The sequence below is a fragment of the Bos grunniens genome, chromosome 19 (genome assembly GCF_055505025.1).
Source record: "Bos grunniens cultivar Pamir isolate PY7600 chromosome 19, Bosgru_T2T1.0, whole genome shotgun sequence".
NCBI classification, from domain to species: domain Eukaryota; kingdom Metazoa; phylum Chordata; class Mammalia; order Artiodactyla; family Bovidae; genus Bos; species Bos grunniens.
Genome location: NC_141183.1, coordinates 21,111,891 through 21,124,235, shown reverse-complemented (window position 1 = coordinate 21,124,235; position 12,345 = coordinate 21,111,891). Strand labels below are relative to the sequence as shown.

General features: G+C 54.1%; 2 protein-coding genes across 2 annotated transcripts; both read right to left on the bottom strand.

Annotated features, from left to right (window-relative positions):
* Nucleotides 1-1,236: 1,236 nt before the first annotated feature.
* On the bottom strand, nt 1,237-2,755 carry HCRT (hypocretin neuropeptide precursor). Its single transcript, XM_086357665.1, has 2 exons — nt 2,569-2,755; nt 1,237-1,727 (listed from the first exon to the last, which is right to left on the bottom strand). The coding sequence occupies exons 1-2, from the start codon at nt 2,587-2,589 to the stop codon at nt 1,353-1,355; spliced, it is 396 nt and encodes a 131-aa protein (XP_086213791.1). The 5' UTR covers nt 2,590-2,755; the 3' UTR covers nt 1,237-1,352.
* Nucleotides 2,756-6,236: 3,481 nt separating this feature from the next.
* Nucleotides 6,237-10,684, bottom strand: GHDC (GH3 domain containing). The gene is made up of 10 exons (XM_086357664.1): nt 10,583-10,684; nt 10,279-10,367; nt 9,824-10,098; nt 9,409-9,530; nt 8,632-9,133; nt 8,044-8,236; nt 7,845-7,916; nt 7,635-7,768; nt 7,259-7,344; nt 6,237-7,009 (listed from the first exon to the last, which is right to left on the bottom strand). Exons 3-10 carry the CDS (start codon nt 10,083-10,085, stop codon nt 6,791-6,793), a joined length of 1,590 nt encoding a protein of 529 aa, XP_086213790.1. The 5' UTR covers nt 10,086-10,098; nt 10,279-10,367; nt 10,583-10,684; the 3' UTR covers nt 6,237-6,790.
* Between the last annotated feature and the right edge of the window lie 1,661 nt (nt 10,685-12,345).

The following is a 12,345-nucleotide window of genomic DNA, read 5'->3' as shown; positions in this document are numbered from 1 at the left end:
GCTGAGTGTGGTGGCTTAGGGTGGCTGCTTCCTGGGGGGGGGGGGGTGGGGAACAGCTAAAGCCAATGACAAAGGGAAGATGGGCTGGGGAGAGGGCAGGCCAGGGCTCCTCACCCTCACCCCAAATCTGAGCTGGGCGTTATCTGGGACGTTATATGCTAAAAAGTGCCACATCTTTCTGCACCTCTACTTTTGGGTTTTAGTTTCCTAGGGCTGCTGTAACAAAGTACCACAAGCTGGGTGACTTAAACAACAGAAATCTGTTGTTTCCGTTCTGGAGGCTGAAAGTCCAAGACCAAAATGACTGCAGGGTTGGCTCCTTTTGAAGGCTTTGGATGAATATTTGTTGCATGCCTATTTTCTAGCTTCTGGTGGCTTATTGGCACTTTTTGGCATGTAGATCCATCATCTATCTCTGCCTTCATGTTCACATGGATTCTCCTCGTGTGCATTTGTGTCCAAATCCCCCCTTTTTATAAGGACACGTCATATTGGATTAGAGGCTCACCCTACTCCAGTATGATAGTTTTTTTTTTCAGTATGACTGAATTTTAACTAATTTCATCCACAAAGACTATTTCCAAATAAGGTCATGTTCTGAAGTGCTGGGGGTTAGGACTTCAAATGTAAATGGGGAAGGGGGAGGGGTTGCACAATTCAACTTGTCACAGGTGTGTTCCGTTGAAATTGCTGGAAAAATCTTGCCTCATCCCTGCTTAAGAACTTCTCCTGACTCTCAGCTACCTACAGAATAAAGTGCAAAGCCTGATGATCTGTGAGGGCTTTCACAATCTGGGCTGCACAAGCCTAATTGCCGCCCCTTCAGTGCCTCACCGCTCCCCCAAACGCCCTGTACCACACTGTAGCCCTGTGGAAGATTCCTGTTGAACTTCACATTCCCTGCCTTTTCGGCGGGCGCGGCTCCCTCCTTCCCAGCCGCATCCCGCTCCTCTGCTTGCACTTTCCTCCGCGTTTCTCAGGAAAGGCCTGGCGATTCAGAATGACTGGTGGAGCACCGAGGACCGTGTCTGCCCCCATTCTCCCCTCCTAGCACTCACATATGCGGTTCTCACCGCTCTCCAGGGCCTTGCACAGTTTCTTGCCCTAAGAGCGCCCACCCGAGAAGTGGTTCAAAGACTCCCAAACCAAACTCCAGGTTTTCCGGCTCTTTACGGTTCGAAAGACTCTCACGCCCCCTGGAGGGCGGGACGCGACCGCACAGGGACAGAGAGCAGCCACACTAACAGACTTTATTCCCCTTTTTCCTGCGAGCTGACACTTTTTTTTTTTTTTACCCCTGCAGGGGTGAGGGAGGGGCCAGGGTAGGGCCAGGACTGGACCCGAGCGAGAGCTCAGACCCCGGACCGTCCCCCAGGAGCCACGGACGAGGCGGCCTCAGAGGGACACCGGCGGCCGGAGCAGGGGCGCAGCTCTGGCTCTGCGCCTGCGCGGCGGCCCATGGTCAGGATGCCTGCCGCGTGGTTGCCGCTGGCCTGCAGGAGGCGCTGCAGCCGGCCCTGGAGACCCGGGGGCCCCGGCCGCCGCTTGCCCAGCGTGAGGATGCCGGCCGCGTGATTGCCCGCTCCGTGCAGCAGCTCGTAGAGGCGGCAGGAGCACGTCTTCTGACGGCAGCAGTCGGGCAGGGGCTGCGCGGCCGCCCCAGGTGACAGCAGCGCGGGGGGCAGCAACAGTAGCAGGAGCAGCAGCGTCACGGTGGCCCAGGAGACCTAAGGAAAGCGGAGACCGGGCGCTGAGAGTCGCCCGCATGCCAGCCCCTACGTCCGGGTCCTGCCCAGCTGGCTCCGCGCCCCCTCGTGGCCGGCGCTTCTCACTCGATGTCGCCTGGCTTTCCTGCCTCGGTTCAAAGCTGTCTGAAGGGCTCTGTCTGAGACGACTGAGCGACTGAACTGACTGACTGACCTTAAGATCCAGCAGAGCATCTCCTCCAGTAACCTCTTTGAAACCCCCTGGGCAGAATGAATCTCTCTCTCCTCTGGGTGCCGTTAGTCCCTTGTACCCTCATTAGGGCGCTGACCACTCCATTTGAAACAGGCGTCTGAATCTGCCCCAGAAGTTTATGGAGACTTTGCTCAGGGAAACAGAAGCCCCATTTATCCGCTCCTCCTCCCCACAGAGGGCAAACACTGGAAAATCAAGGACTGGCAGGATCCAGATTGTTGTTTTGACTGCCTGCTCCCTTGTAGGGGAAACGATTCTGTGGGTTTGGACCCGTTTCCTATCCTTCATGGGGCACAACGTCCTCACTTGTAAACTGGGTATTAAGTAATTCCTACTGTGCAGGGTTGCTGGGAGGATGAGATAAGATGACAGGTGCAAATTGCACCTGATACATAGTAAAAGCTCGATAAACATGAACTCTTAGGAGAACAGGGCATAGTCCAGTGTTAGCTAAGGAAGATTCTCTGTCAAGGGTCCACCCTGCATCCTGCTTCAGAACCCATATAGTTTAAAGACACTTTCAACCTTCCTTCTAGCTCCCCAAGCAAGCATTCTCACTGTCCCCTGTCTCATTGCCCCTAAGTCACCCCTCCATCCCTGGGTCTTTACCTTTGTAGAGGAAGGATTCATGGTGTCTGGAGCTCAGAGTTGGGTAGCCGGGAAAGGTGTCATCTGCAGTGGTCCGAATAGCCAGGATCTTTGAGGCTGTCAACTGCAACTCACTGGCAGGAGCCTGGGGTTTATAGTGCTCAGAGGTGGTAGGCGGGAAAGGGGGAGAGATGGGTGCTTGCATCTACTCCGGGAACAGACAAAGGCAAGTCTAAGATTAGCCTCCCGCAGGAGTGCCGTCTCCAGGCTGGGCCCCAGGAATGACCGCCAAGGTGATCAGAGTCTTGAGTTGGATCTCTGTGCCTCTGGTCCCCCGCCTTGTCTGTCTGCCTGCTCCCTGGAGATGGGGCGGTCTCCAGGCACTAATGAGGCCACCTTGCTCCTAGGAATCTGGGAGCACAAAAGAGGTCTTGCCTGGGGGCTGGTGTGGGACAATGCACAGGGGGAGCCGCTAATTAAGGGCAGGAAAGGAAGCAGTCGTGAGACCCACCCTCCATAGGATGTGTGTGTCTGGGGGAGGGCAGCCAGGCAACAGCCTCTCTCCCCTGCTCCTGTCTGTACCCCCGGGGCCTTTATGCTTCAGGGCCTTCTTCCTCTGTGGAAAAGGTGTTTTAGCTGACTTTCCCTCCCCTCTGGCTCTTCTTCCTTCTGCCCAGTCCACCAACCTCTAAGATGGAGAACCTTGAAAAGCCACTCCTGGGCAGTGGGAGGACACCAGCCAAAACTTGATGTTATCCTTCCATCTCCCCAGCTTTCTACCTGGTTGGGCTGCCTCAACGGGATGGATTGAGTCCCATCCCACCATTGGCAGGAGGAGAGCCACCATGGGGAGGAGGACACGTGCTATCTCTAGGCTGGAGTTTCTCTTATCTAGGGCACTGTCTACTGAGCACCGGTTCAGTGCCAAGATCTGCTCTGGGCGCTGGAGCGACAGAGTGCATAGGACACTGCCTGGTTTTCTTTTTAAAAAAAACATAATTTATTATTATTATTAATTTATTGGCTGCACTGGGGCTTCCCAGGTGGCACTGTGGCAAAGAATCTGCCTGCCAATGCAGGAGACATGGGTTGGATCCCTGGGTCGGGAACATCCCCGACCCCGGAGTAGGAAGTGGCAACAACCCACTCCAGTATTCTTGCCTGGAAAATTCCATGGCCAGAGGAGCCTGGCGGACTAGAGTTTGTGGGGCTGCAAAGAGTCAGACATCACTGACTAAGTAAGCATGCATAGGCTGCACTGGGTTTTCATTGCTGCGCACGGGCTTTCTATAGTTGGGTGCTGGGCAGTGGGCTACTCTTTGTCTCTCTGTTGCAGTGCTTGGGCTTCTCATTTCGGTGACTTCTCTTGTTGCAGAGCATTGGCTCTAGGCATGTGGGTTTCAGTAGCTGCAACTTGCAGGCTCAGTAGTTGTGGTTCATGGGGTTAGTTGCTCTGCTGCATGTGAAATCTTCCTGCACCAGAGATTGAACCCATGTCCCCTGCATTGGCAGACAGATTCCTACTCACTGGACCACCAGGGAAGCCCTGACCCAGTTATGCTGGGCAGTGACCCAGCAAAAGTATAGCTCAATGAAGAGAGGACTCTGCAAAAGCCTTCCGTGAAAAGTCGGTTTCCATCAAGTAAGCTTGGGACAGAAGGCTTTCCCCAGAAGGGACAGCCTGAGCGGAGACCTAGAGGTGACCGTGTTATACTCATTCAGGAAGCAGGGTGTGGTCCACTGATCACAACTTCTCTTAGAAGAGAGATGTGGCTGGACAGGTAAGTGAGGTCAGAGTGGGTCAAAGGGTCTTATCAGCTAAGCTGATTAGTCTTGATTGCACAGATGCTGGGGGGGCTATGGGAGGATTTTAGCAGTAAGGAGTCATGGGCTGAGGTGGGGGCCAGGCAGGTAAGAGCAGGGGGCTGGATTTGGGGTGTGGAATCCAGAAGTGGAAAATTCTTAAAGAGATGAGAATACCAGACCACCTTATCTGCCTCCTGAGAAATGTGTATGCAGGTCAAGAAGCAACAGTTAGAACTGGACATGGAACAACAGACTGGTTCCAAATTAGGAAAGGAGTACGTCAAGGCTGTATATAGTCACTCTGCTTATTTAATTTCTATACAGAATACATCATGCAAAATGCCAGGCTAGATGAAGCACAAGCTGGAATCAAGATTGCCTGGAGAAATATTAATAATCCCAGATATGCAGATAACACCACCCTTATGGCAGAAAACAAAGAGGAACTAACAAGCCTCTTGAAAGTGAAAGAGGAGAGTGAAAAAGCTGGCTTAAACTCAACATTCAAAACACTAAGATCATGGCATCCAGTCCCATCACTTCATGGCAAATAGATGGGGAAATAATGAAAACAGTGACACCTTATCTTCTTGGGCTCCAAAATCACTACAGATGTTGACTGCAGCCATGAAATTAAAAGATGCTTGTTCCTTGGAAGAAAAGCTATGACAAACCTAGACAGCATATTAAAAAGCAGAGACATTACTTTGCCAACAAAGGTCCATCTAGTCAAAGCTATGGTTTTTCCAGTAGTCATGTATGGATGTGAGAATTGGATCATAAAGAAAGCTGAGCCGAAGAATTGATGCTTTTGAACTATGGTGTTGGAGAAGACTCTTGAGAGTCCCTTGGACTGCAAGGGGATCCAACCAGTCCCTCCTAAAGGAAATCAGTCCTGAATATTCATTGGAAGGACTGATGCTGAAGCTGAAACTCCAATACTTTGGCCACCTGATGGGAAGAACTGACTCACTGGAAAATACCCTGATGCTGGGAAAGATTGAAGACGGGAGGAGAAGGGGACGACAGAAGATGAGATAGTTGGATGGCATCACCAACTCGATAGACATGAGTTTGAGCAAGTTCCAGGAGTTGGTGATGGACACGGAAGCCTGGTACCCTGCAGTCCATGGGGTTGCAAAGAGTTGGACACAACTGAGCGACCAAACTGAACTGAACTGATTCAGAAGTAGTAATTCAGAGTCAGAATCTGAGGCTTGGACTTCCCTGGTGGTCCAGTGACTAAACTGTGCTCCCAATGCAGGAGGCCCCGGGTTCAGTCCCTGCTCAGGGAACTAGACCCCACGTGCTGCAACTAAGACCCGGCCCAGACAAATAAATAAATAAATATTAAAACAAACAAACGAACAAAGAATCTGAGGCTTGGCAGCTGATTGGGATTAGGTGCCACGTTATTTAGGAGGCACTGCGAGGTCTGGACAAGACTCATGAAGGCCAGCCCATTTCCCCCTTGGTAAGATGGACAGTCAACCCAGATGGTCTCTGGGGCTGCTTCCTGCTGTGATTCTTTATGATTTGCAGTATAGGTCTTGCCCATGGAAGTGATTTGTGGGTTTTGGGCCAGGAAGGGAAACTTGTGCTAAGCCTGGGCAAGGGGAGCAGCCCCTCCGCAATTAGGGAAGGCTTGGGATGGAGAGAGGTTGGGGCGGGGTGTGGTTCAGTGTCTCCTAGGTTGACCTAAGCTGTGGTAGGGGTCCCCCAGGTCTCCAAGGGCACACACTCAGGGCCCACCCCAGTTTCGAGCAGAAGTTACAGGGAAAGCCCTGGTGTCCAGGACTGAAGTGGAGAGGGCAATCCAGGCTGCAGCAGGAGGAGAGTGAATGGGGTCCCTGGTTTCCCCAAAAGCAGACCCCAAGCCAAGATTCTGGGTGTAAGAAGTTTATTTGGCAGGTGACCCTAGAAAGCACGTGGGAGGAGGGACAGGAGAGACAGGAAGAAAACCAGTAAGAACTGTGTTAATGAGAAGGTTACCACTGCGGGCAACTGGTGGGGACCCTTGGAGGCAGATGCTACAGAATACACTTCAGAGTTGTTCTACTAAAGGATGACAAAGCTGAGGTCTGTGGTCACCAGCCCCTGCTCCGTGCCAACTGGGGGTCACTCCTGGGAACTTCCAACACTTCCAGCCTGCCTGGTGCACAGGCTGAGAAACACAGGCATTGCCAGCATGGATTGGAACTCCCGTGTCCTCTAGGGTGGGCTGGGGGCTCCAGGCGGGGCGCTGCTGATGTCTGCTCTGTCCTTGAAGTCAACTCCTCGGCCTGACCAGGTCGGGTCTCCCTAAGGGCAGCAGCTCTCATGGACAGCTGTCAGCTGACACATAAAGACCCTGGCCAAGGGCTCCACATCCAGAGGGGCCCCAGAGGAAAGAGCGAGGCAGCCCATGGGGGTGAACGGGGCCGGGGCAGGCCTCAGCTCAGGACACCACCCTCCTCTGCAGGCACTGGGCCAGGGACCTGTGCCTGAGAACCCGGGGCATCTCTGGAGGGAAAGGGGCCGAGGGGCAGGCAGCGAGGGCTGCCCGCAGTTCCCTGAAGGCCCCCTGCCCCACCAGGTGGACTTGGGCGGGGCCCATGCTGCCCCGGAACCGCAGGTCCTTGTAGCGAGCGGAGGTTTCCTGAAGGCAGTGGTCAAGCTGGGAACAGAACGGCTCAAGTGAGACTGGTGTGGGGCTGGGCGGTGTGTGGGGGAGGCGCGCACAGCTGTGCCCAGGGTGTGCGTGGCTAGAAGTTTCATGTGTACATGTGTGTCTGTGGGGTTCAACCCTCCCTTCCCAGAGCTCCAGGGAGGTTCTCCTCCCCTCCCCCACCTCCCCACGACACACGGGGCAGTGTGCAGAGTGAAGGGGACGTTCAGTTGTATCCTGTCTCTGTCTCTGGTTTACCTTGTCTCGATTTTCCTCTGACAAGTTCCTCAGCCCCTTCAGTGCCACAAATACCTCATAGTGGGGAGCGGAGCCCTCAGAGGAATCTGCGGACAAACCGCCTATTACGGACACATGTTTTGTGAATGGGGCATCTTCGAAAGCTCAAGCCCACTGCCCCTACTCCAAGGTTCATAGGGGAGAGAAGGAGTTTCTTGGCAAGGAGTGGGGTCAACGGAGAGGAAATGGGTAGAGACTGCAGCAGGCAGATGGGGGTTAGATATGCGGAGGGACTTTTGTTAGGAGCAGCACAAAAGGCTGGGTCTTTCCTCTTTCCTAGAGGTCTCCCAGCGGGGTGGGTATGGGTGAGGGATAGTCAGCCAGTGGAAAAGCTCACCCAGAATCCTGCTCTCCACCCAGCCATGGTCCAACAGCTTGGCCCCCGGCCACTGCCCCACGGCCCGGCCCAGGGCCTCAGAGAATACATCCTCACCAGTGTCTTCGCCTCGAACACTCAGGGTCTGGCCCAGCCTGAGGAGAAGGAAGCAAGAGGGAGAGGAACCCAGGGCACGAGCATGGTCCCTCAGTGACCCGGGGGGTAACTTACCTGCAGATGAATTTGACGACCGGACACTGATTGTAGTCACCCGCTACCTGTACCACATCACCAAGCCGGCACCTGATGGGGAGTGGGGATGAGGTCAGGCCCAAGGGCCCATTAACTTCAACAGCATGCGCATGGCCTTTAACCGGGTTCAGGCTCCCTGAGGCAGCAGTTGGGGAGAGGTGGGCAGGCAGATGCTCACCTGGTGAGGCTGGCATGGTTGGTCAACACCAGCTCGTATTCCTTGCCCTTCTGGGCCTCAGCCAGCAGGACAGTGCGGGTAGCCTCTTCCCAAGTTCCTTCCTTGAGAGGGAGCAGCTCAATAAAGGGGGCTCCAGGGGGCAGAAGGTACAGGCCATGGGGCTGCTCTGGCCACAGACTCAGGCCCAACACCCCTGTGGGGAGCAAGCAGCCTCTTCATCTGCTAGACAATCGCCCAGGCCCCAACCCTCTGCCCATCTGATCCCCCTGCTGCCCCTCCACCCCATCCTTCCCGGCTCCCCCAGGCTCAGCCCTCTGCTTCTAAGGCCCTAACTGGGAAGAGGCAGTGGTTCTGGAGGTGATGGACCTGAAGAAAATGCTGGTATGGTATAAATCTGTGTAAGTCTCTTAACCTCTCTGAGCCTCAGTTTTTTCATCTGTAAAATGGAGCTGGTGTTGGGGAGGAATCAATGAGATGACTATGGGACTTGCTGCAGTTCATGGGGTCGCAAAAAGTTGAACACAATTTAGCAACTCAACAACTTGGCAGCTAGCTGTGTGCCCCTCACCACCCTTGAGTCTTGCTGACCTCCAGAAGCAGCGTAAGCGGGTGAGAAGAAGGTGAGCCCTTGGCACCACAAGGCCCCCAGGGCAGCCACAGCCTCAGCCTGGCCTCCTGCGTCCAGAGTCACCACCACCTGCAGTTTTGGCCAGAGCCGAAGGGCCAGTCCTCGGGTTCCCTGCTCCAGGGCTTCCCGCAGCTCGGCTGCCCGTCTGGGGAGAGGTGCTCCTGGGTTCCCAGCAGCGATGGCCTCAGCCAGCTCTTCCCCATGGGCCTCCAGGTCCAAGAAGACATCTAGGAGCTCTGCTGCCGTCCCAGCTTCCAGAGCCTTCAGCCCTGGGGACCTCAGTGCCTCCAGGAGCAGGACCCTTGGGTCCTTGGCTCCAGTGGGGCTCACTTGGCCCAGGGCATGCCAAGGCCAAGGGAGGGGGTAGGGCCAAGGGGAGGAAGCAGTTACACGAGCCGTGCCTCCTGGAGCCAGCACTTCCGGGTAGGCCTTGTTTAGGGCTGCCAGACCCAGCAAGGTGGCCTGGAGGGAGACAAGAGACAGTGTTGGCCCTGGGCCTGAGCCAGACCCTGAGCCCCCAGATATACTTTTTTTTTTGGTCACCAGGGATCGAACCTGCACCCTCTGCACTGAAAGCGGGGAGTCTTAACCACTGGACCATCATGGAAGTCCCCCAGTGTTGTTTTGAGGTTTTTGTTGCTGTTGTTGCTGTTTGCTTTTTTCCCATCCTGATGGGAGGCCTTGGCTCCACTTAGGGACCTTAGGGATGGGGTTAGGTTCCAGCCTTCCCCATTTACCTGCAGAGAGGCCTCGCCATGGTACCGGTTTGAGGTGGGGGGCAAGGGCTGCCCGCCACTTTCTTCCTCCTGGGCCTGGCTGGCCTTGGTCAGAGGGAGATGATTCCGGAAGGTGCTTATATCTGTAGCCCCAAAGACATCATAAAATCCCCATGAAGCCACAGAGTTTCCCAAGGGTTCAAACCAGACTGGTGAGACCCTCAGGGAAGGAATCCAGAACAGGCCTGAGGGGAGAGAGGCTATCAGGGGCCAGGATGGCAAAATTCATTTTGAACAATCCGGTCTCAGTAGGTTCTCTGGGTCAGACCTCTCTCTGTGCTGGCGGTAGAAGGGGAAAGCGTGGTCTTTGGGTTCTGGAATCTGCTGTAGGGTTTCCTTCTCTTTGGGCCACTTCCCCAGACCCTGGGAAACACACCTGTGCTCCCTCTGAGGGGACAGCGGGGACCTTGGACTCCGCGCAGACACCACCTCAGGGCCTGCTGCTGGCTCTGGCCTGCGTGCAACGTGCTCTGCGCTAGTCTCTTCTGCTGCCAGGCGGCTGCCCAGCGCAGGGCCCCCCACGTCACACAGTGCTGGAGGCGGACAAGCCAGGACCGCCTGGCATCCCGGGACTGCGGCCGCCACAGGAGCATGGCCAGTGGCAGCAGCAGCAACAGGGTCAGCAGCAGCAGCAGCATCTCCAAGCAGATCCTGGAAGGAGGAAGGCCTCCAAGTACTGGTACTGCATGGAGGAGGGGAAACCCATTTCCTCCCCTCACTCTGCCGAGCACAGGAAAATCAAGTTTAAAGGGAAGTTGGGGAAGAAGCCTGGACTCCTGTCAGGCACATGATGTGGAGGAGACAACGGCAAGGCTTTGGGGTCACACTGACCTGACTTCGGATCCTGGCTCTGCCCCCGGTTAGCTGTTTGGCTCTGGGGCACTCAGTCAGCTGCTTTGAGCCCCGTACCCTTGCCCCATCTGTAAAATGGAAATAATGATACCCTTGAGAAGGAGCACGCAGGCCATGGCAGAGCACCTGGCTCAGAGCAGTTACTTAACTGAAGACAGGTCTGGTCTACTCCCAAGAGGCTCTGCTTGGTCCAGGATCCACCCTGTCCCATCATTGTGTCCCTTCCCCGCCAGCCCCCACAAGCCCTGAGCCCCCTAACAGTGGTTCTATGTCCCACAGGCACCTGTCACAGCCCACTTGTGCCTCTGCCCGGCACCCAGGGGCCCCTCAAGGCTCCGGAACAGCCTCAGTACACAGCTAGCCAGAAAGATGGAGCCCAGGCTTTAAGGGAAGTTCAGCCGCTGGGCCTGAGGGTGGAGCTGGAGGCGGAGTCGGGGGAGCTCTTAAAGGGACAGGTTGCCTAAGGGCCGCGGTGCTGGGAGGTGGCCCAAGCCTGCAGGTGGAGGGAAGTTACAGCCAGAGTAGAGTGGTCCATAGGGTTGCAAAGAGTCGGACACGACTGAAGTGACTTAGCATGCAGAGTGGTCCTCAGACTCGTGCCGGTGTAGGGAGAGAAACCTGAGTGCAGAAAAGAGTGTCTCAGATCAGCTTGAGCGGGGAGTGGGCACATCCCATCCTGGAGCAGGTGCAAACTTGAGCACTGTCAAAAAGCAACATTTTTCCAATCTAGAATTGCCCTCCACAAAGATAGTAGAGAAAGAAAATCCTTTTGTTATTGAACAAACATTAAAGCAGCGTGTGACGCATCACAGGCGAACTACTGGGACCACGAAGACAGAAAAGAATCTCATTCTCCGCCCCCTTTTTTTTGTAGTTATAATTTATTAACTTGTCATCCTGATTTTGTATGGGCTTACTTTCTTTTTTCATTTTATTACCTTTTTATTTTTAGCTTTAAAAATATTTAATTGAAGTATAATTACTTTACAATGTTATGTTAGTTTCTACTGTACAACAAAGTGAATCAGCTATATGGATACATATACCCCCTCCCTGTTGAGCCTCCCTCCCTTCCCCCCATCTCACCCCTCACCGACTCATCACTGAGCACCGAGGTGAGCTCCCTGTGCTATACAGCAGCTTTCCACTAGCTATCTGTTTTACACATGGTAGTGTATATATGTTGGGCTTCGCAGGTGGCGCTAATGGTAAAGAACATGCCTGACAATGCAGAAGACATAAGAGACACGGGTTCGATCCTTGGGTCAGGACGAACTCCTAGAGGAGGTCATGGCGACCCACTCCAGTATGCTTGCCTGGAGAATCCCATGAACAGAGGAGCCTGGCGGGGCTACAGTCCATGGGCTCACAAAGAGTCAGACATGACTGACTTAGCACGCACGCACACATTGTATATAAATGTTAGTGCTACTTTCCCAGGTCATCCTACTCTCTCCTTCTCCCTGTGTCTGCATGACTGTTCTCTATGTCTGTGTCCTGCCAATAGATTCATCAGTATCACTCCCTTTTAAAGCTAGAGCCCAACAGACGCAACCTGTTAACACACATGCTCAAGATAAATAACTTTACCTGGTAATTGGGGTCCCCACCTGTGTTAGTTTATTGGCTTTATCCCAGGAAACACAAACTTCTCCCATCTTTATGGCAAGAGGTAGTTTTGCAGCTTGGAGTAGGGTGCTCTCCAGAGCTCGGCTGTTCCTACTGATTCTGAAAGACTTGAGAAGCTGTGCTCAGGAAGGTGTTCTATCGCACGTGAAGCCCTCTCTCCCGCTGTGTTCTCCACCCAGGCTCTCAGACACTCTCCCTTCACCCTCAACTGCCTCACCATATTGCAGTCTCTCTTCTCAAAACTGAGCTTTTTAAAGTTTTATATACTTATTTCTTTTTGGCCATACTGCTTTTGGGATCTTAGTTCCCTGATCAGGGATTGAACTAGGGTCCTTTAGCAGTTTAAGAACTGAGTCCTAACCACTGGACCACCAGGGAATTCCCATCACGGCTTAACTCTTAAAAGCGTGCAATTCA

Bases quoted from the DNA above. Each gene is read 5' to 3' on its own strand.
- HCRT (XM_086357665.1), bottom strand. From the start codon at position 2,589: ATGAATCCTTCCTCTACAAAG. The intron at 1,728-2,568 runs GTAAAGACCCAG...CGCTTTCCTTAG, and splicing joins TGAATCCTTCCTCTACAAAG to GTCTCCTGGGCCACCGTGAC.
- GHDC (XM_086357664.1), bottom strand. From the start codon at position 10,085: ATGCTGCTGCTGCTGCTGACCCTGTTGCTGCTGCTGCCACTGGCCATG. The intron at 8,237-8,631 runs GTCAGCAAGACT...TGCTCCCCACAG, and splicing joins CGCTTACGCTGCTTCTGGAG to GGGTGTTGGGCCTGAGTCTG. The intron at 7,010-7,258 runs GTAAACCAGAGA...TTCTGTTCCCAG, and splicing joins CAGAGGAAAATCGAGACAAG to CTTGACCACTGCCTTCAGGA.